We start from the raw sequence: 5,602 nt of genomic DNA on the forward strand, positions 1-5,602 counted from the left end.
CCAGCTGGCAGATGCAAGAGAGCACTGCTGCCCAGGAGTTTGTTGGGGAGCACGTTTCGTGAGCTCTCGTGACTTACTTGGAGTCCAGGAGAGCTTGGCTGATCTTGCCCTTTCTGCAGAGCAGACCTAAAATTATCTCCTCCCTCTTGAACGAAGAACTGAGATGAAGCTATTTTCCATGGTCTGGCGGCTCCCCAGTCCATCACGTGGCGTTTTGAAGTTAACTAGGGCTGCAGGGAGGTGGCAGAGCTCTTGCACAAGAGGTCTTTGATTTTTTCGGCCCCTGCAGGCCAGCGCTGCTAAGGGCTGGCGTAGGATTGCAGGAGGATGACGTGGCTGCTGGTGGTGTGCAAATCTGGTGCCTAGGGCATGTCCCAGAGCAGTCCTGCCCCTCTGTGGAGAAACGGGTGAATTCCTCCTTTCCAAAAAATTCAGCAACCATGGAATCCCCTTCAAAAATCAGTCCAGGTTTATATGTGAATGCTGTGCTTTTTCTGATAGCGTGGCTTCCCTTAGTGGCAAAGCTCATGACACCTCATTGGAAAGTCAACTGGCTGCTTCCAAACCAAAGGTGCTTTCAGTAGGAAATTTGCACCGAATCAGGTGCCAGTTTGTTGAAGCTGACTGCGGCCAGCTGAAGTCATGCAGGCAAAAACTCTTAACCTTGCTCCACAACTTGTGGTATGGACTTGTTGGACTTGTCCTCTCTGGGAAGGGGAGTTCCTGCCTTGCAGGCTATGGGGCTCTGCTTTGGTGTCAGGTCTCTTCTGCACTTGGGTACAGGAGGAAGAGGGAGAGGCAGGAGTGAAACGCTGGCTGGTTTTTGGGTGAATGGAAGATGCTCAGTGTCCACGCGAGATGCCGTTCACTGACCGTCTCTGATCCTTTCTGTCTTAGTCACAACTCCAGCTGAAATCCCTAGAAGACATGGTGGAGAAGTTGAAAACAGATCTGCAGAGCACAGATCAGGTCAGGTTTTTGGAATACTGGAGAAGGTGTCGGATGCATGCTGTGCTTGGGCTGAGTCAGGACCCATCCCCTGACTTGCCCTGGGGAAGGCAGACGTGTTTCACTACCCTCATTGAAAAAAGTTCTTTACAATGAGAGTGGTGAAACACTGGCACAGGTTGCCCAGGGCGGGGCGGGGGTGTGTGTCCATCCCTGGAGGCATTCAAGGTCAGGCTTGACAGGGCTCTGAGCAGCCTGATCTAGTTAAAGATGTCCCTGCTCACTGCAGGGGGGGTTGGACTAGATGACCTTTAAAGGTCCCTTCCAGCCCAACCCATTCTGTGATTCTATGATTCTATGTTTGGGATCTGTTGGACCTCAATCAATCAACCCCCTCCTGCTTTCCTCCCTTTTAATTTAGCTAAAAGAATACACTTCTCTTCTGGAAACACAACTGGAAAATCACTTGGAGACAGCCAGCTCCGAACGCCAAAACTACACAAAGGAAGTTGAAGTTGTAAGTGTGGCTGCTGTTACCTTCTTAAACGTTTCTTTCTCCTAAGCTTGTCTCACCACTCATCCACATTTCGGGGATTTGGGGAGTGCCCCAGGGATCTGCAGCTTTGCAAAGCAGGGGAAAACAGACGGAGGTGTCTGGGCACCCATTGGCAAGGTGATGGGACAGGGAGATCTGTACGGTGATGCTGTCCACTGCTGCTCCTTGGTGGTAGCCTGAGGGATTTCTGTGGCTCAGGTGAGATGAAGCTGTCTCGCAGCAGTCTCCATCTCTGAGCAGGCATCAGCAGGGAGGTTAGGAAGTGATGCCATCGTGGCCTTTCTGAGAAGGTGAAGGTGTCGTGTCATAAAAGTGCTTCCTTGGGCCAGAGGGCTCCAAAATCAAGTGCATAAATGGACTTTATTTTTGTTTCTGTTCCTCCCTGACAGTTGAGGCAGCTCTTGTCAGAGTCCCAGGAGCAGCTGGAGGCAGCAAAGACGGAAACACAGAAGCAGAGCAAGGAGCTGGCCCTGGTAAGGGGGAATCCTTGGAGCTGCCCCACTGGGACCTCGCTGCTCTGCCTGGGGCTGCTTTGCCTCCCCTCTGTGGGTTTGAGGAGGGGAGGAAGGCACAGCCAGCCCACAAGGAAACCTGCTGCTGCTGGGCACCAGACTGATCTGCTTTTCAGAGGGAATGTTTGAGACCCAAGAGGGGATTTTTAATCACCCGCCTTTTCTCCCCTGATGGAGGGGGAAGGGAGAGCAGCAAGGCTTGCATGCACCACCACTGGACCCTGGTTACCCCAACACCACCCTAGGACAGGGGTTTGGGTGCCTTGAACGTCCATCCATCCATCCATCCATGCACCCATCCATCCATCTCCAGATGGGAGGACTGAGACTGTGCAGGAAAAAGACTGGGATATAGAGCCAGGAGAGCTAACAGACATGCCAGAAACATAGGAGTTTTTCTTTTTAAATCCATACTTCAGTTGTGAGAGGCTCAGGAGGTGGTTTTTAAAATCCTTGACTGTACTGTTGACTTGCAGAACGGCTCAGAGTGGAGCGAGCTGGGAGTTTGGCTTCCTTCAGCCTTGCAGCCACTACTGCTCAGCTCGCTCAGCGAGCTGATGCAGCCCCTTGCTCTGGAGAGAACGTGGCGTGGGGTCATCATCAGCCTTAACCTCATTAGATGGGCAGGTGGTTGTAAACATGGAACACGTTTGTGTTCATCCCCTTTCTTCTGGCCGAGGCACGCTGTTAGCCTGCAGCTGAAGTGCGGGTGCCGTGGCGATGCAGGATGGAGCTCTGGTAGACGGAGCGTGGTGGGGGTTTAATTGGGTGGGGAGCAGTGTTCAAGTCACTGACTCCCTTGCCGTCCCAGCTGTGATCAATGGCAAAATGGGACCTGCCACCCTACCTTGGTGGCTTTATTTAACACCTTCACTTCGCTAGTGCCAAATCTTCAGTAGTAACTTCAAACCAATGTGCTGATTGATTGAAGGAGAACAGATGAGGAGCGAGCATGTCCTCTGCACCCTTAGGAGCTGTTGTGCCTCAAGCTGCCTGGGTTAGGTACCGCCATCCTGGGTCTAGCAGAAACTGAGGTGGTTTTCCAAATGTTTCATCTGGTGCACCAGCTAAAAAAGCCAGCGAACTTTATTGTTGGGTGCTTGTGGGTCTTGTAATGGCTGCGATGTGGAGACGTGTAACTGAGCCAGACTTGCTGGTCCTCCTTCCAGGTCAGGCAGCAGTTGAGTGAGATGAAGAGCCATGTGCAGGATGGAGAAGTAGTGGGGTTACAAGCTGACCCAAGCGAGCCTGCGCCTCTCGAGGTTAGGGTGGTGAGACCGCTGCCCGTGGAGGCACCAACCTTTAACCATGTCCCCCGTCCTGTCTCACCGTCTCTAACCGCATGGAGAACCACACGTGGCTTTGCTCAGGGCTGTTGTGGCTGTGTTGTCTCCCGTCCTATGTGTTGGGGGGAAGCCAACCCCCGTCCCTTCAACTGTGCATCCTGTTCCTGCTGGGAACACCACCACCCAGCTTTCGCCAGGCTGTTCCCCTTGGGAGCCCTCCGTCGTCGTGGCCTCACGGCCTCAGGCCAGCAAGATTTTGGCAGGGGGAGGCAGGCAGGGGATGCTGCAAGCCCTTGGGCCAGCGTTGCCATGTGACGATGCCCCATTGGGTTTGGGGCGTGGCTCTCCTCGAAGGAAGAGGAAACCTTGACAGAGCTGTGCTGGGATCCCTTCCCAGCCGGTGGGGATCAGGATTACACGGGCTCTGTAAATCTTGCGGGAGATGAGGGCATTAGGAGTGGCTGTTCCCTTTCAGGCTGATGCCTCTCGCCGGTGGCAGTGCTGGCACGAGCCGGGCTCTTTCTTTCTGATTTAATCCTATCAAGTGTGGAGCCTTCTCCCAGGCCCTGGCACCTGCCAGGCACATCCTTCCCTCTGGAGTGCATCTCCTTATAAGTCCCAGCTGGTGCTGCCCAAGGAGCAAGCAAAATTGGGCAATGCAAAGCCGAGTCCCGGGCTTGTCATCAGCATCCTCCTGGCTTTTGCATGGAGAGGGGTACCTATGACCCTTTGGTGCCCTGGGGGAAAGCTTCAGTTTTCATTTCTTCTGCCCAGCCCAGCTTTCTTGTTGATGTCCCTGCTAGCTCATCTCTTGGGCCTTTCTTTTAAATTTTATTTCTGAGTGGGTTTTGCCTGCTTCTCAACACAGTTGAAAACCCAACTGGAGCAAAATGAAACACTGGTGGAGAAGGAGCAAGTGCTGCGGCAAAAACTAGCAATGGAGCTGGAAGAGGTAGGTGTGGGCAAGGAGGAGACAAGGGTGTGCAAAGCCTTCATGGGTTCTTGGCTGCTAATGAAGCCCAAGAATTAATTTGAAGAATTAATTTGAAGGGTTTTCCCCACCCCTCTCTGCATCTCAGACATCCCTTAACACATGTGGCATGGCTGAACTGCCCCTCTCCCAGTCTCCCCATTTTTTGCCACCTCATTCCGTTGAGGGTTAAAGGGCTTTAGCTGTGTATCCTGCTGCTTCACCGCGAGAAATGCCAGTTTCTCGGTGGAAGCTGGATCAGCAAAAGCAACGTGTTGCATTTGGCATCCACCTGTCTGACAGCAACCGTATAACCCACCTCTTCACCAGAGACAGACCCACCAGGGACCAGGGGCTGTATGGGGCAGGATAGAGGAGGTGCCTGTCGCCCTTAGCTCGTGTTCTTGTTGAGTATGTGTCCCCCTTCCAGGCCCAGAAGTCAGCATGCAGTTTGCAAGCGGAGCTGGAAAAGCTGAGACTGGCTGAAAATGCAGCAGCTTCAGACACGGAGGAGGCCCAGCATCTCAAGGTGATTTGGCTGTCCTGCTCTCTTGTGCGTGGTGTCCTGCCAAGACAGCAAAAGCCACGTCCCAGCAGGACTAAGGGCATGACATTGTTCTTGGGGATGGTGGGGCCAAGGTAGATGGTTCCTCTGCAGGTGGCTCCCTGCCTGGGGCTGGCTGTGAGCTCCAGCATGGCTGCAGGACAGCAGGATGTGAGTCACAGCCACTTCATGTTGCCTAAGATAAGGGCAAAGCTCTGAGGAAACACTCTCCTAGTCTGGGCTTTTCACCTCTTGGGAAACCGTTCTGCTTCCCTAAGGTTTCAGCCCATGGTGTCTCTGGGGCGTGAACTGTGGCTGGTGGGGTGATGCCTGGCCCCACAAGCAAGGAGGGAGCTGGGTGCTTCTGTGGCTTGTGGCCACCATGGTGGCTTGGTGCAGATCTGACATGACCTGAGGTGTTTTGGAGGGAGGGAGGTCACTAAATGGCAAAGGGAGTCTCAGGCAGATGCCTTATTTTGATTCCCATGTAGGAAAGACTTGAAAAAGAAAAAAAATTAACAAAGGACCTGGGCCAGGCAGCAACTAAACTGCAGGAGCTACTGAAGGTTACCCAGGACCAACTGGCCAAAGAGAGAGAAACAGTGAAGAAGCTGAAAGAAAAGCTTCAGGAAACGGTACTTGTGGTGGCCACAGCTACCCCTGCCATTGATGCTGGGGGGTGATGCGGGGATGCGGGGAAGCGCGCGTAAGGCAGTGGTTTAAAACCAGAGAGGCAAGGTGGCACTTGCTCCCAAAAACCATCTTGAGTGGCTTTTGGGATGCCCT

General features: G+C 53.3%; 1 protein-coding gene across 1 annotated transcript in view; it reads left to right on the top strand.

Moving 5' to 3' along the window:
• Nucleotides 1–5,602, top strand: part of RRBP1 (ribosome binding protein 1) — a 20,637-nt gene that overhangs the window by 14,688 nt on the left and 347 nt on the right. The window contains 7 exon segments of the mRNA XM_009871914.1: nucleotides 898–969; nucleotides 1,370–1,465; nucleotides 1,894–1,977; nucleotides 3,186–3,278; nucleotides 4,171–4,254; nucleotides 4,703–4,801; nucleotides 5,308–5,451. Coding sequence (XP_009870216.1) covers nucleotides 898–969; nucleotides 1,370–1,465; nucleotides 1,894–1,977; nucleotides 3,186–3,278; nucleotides 4,171–4,254; nucleotides 4,703–4,801; nucleotides 5,308–5,451 — 672 coding nt within the window.

Source organism: Apaloderma vittatum, unplaced genomic scaffold, assembly GCF_000703405.1.
Source record: "Apaloderma vittatum isolate BGI_N311 unplaced genomic scaffold, ASM70340v1 scaffold30086, whole genome shotgun sequence".
In the NCBI taxonomy this organism is placed as follows: Eukaryota; Metazoa; Chordata; class Aves; order Trogoniformes; family Trogonidae; genus Apaloderma; species Apaloderma vittatum.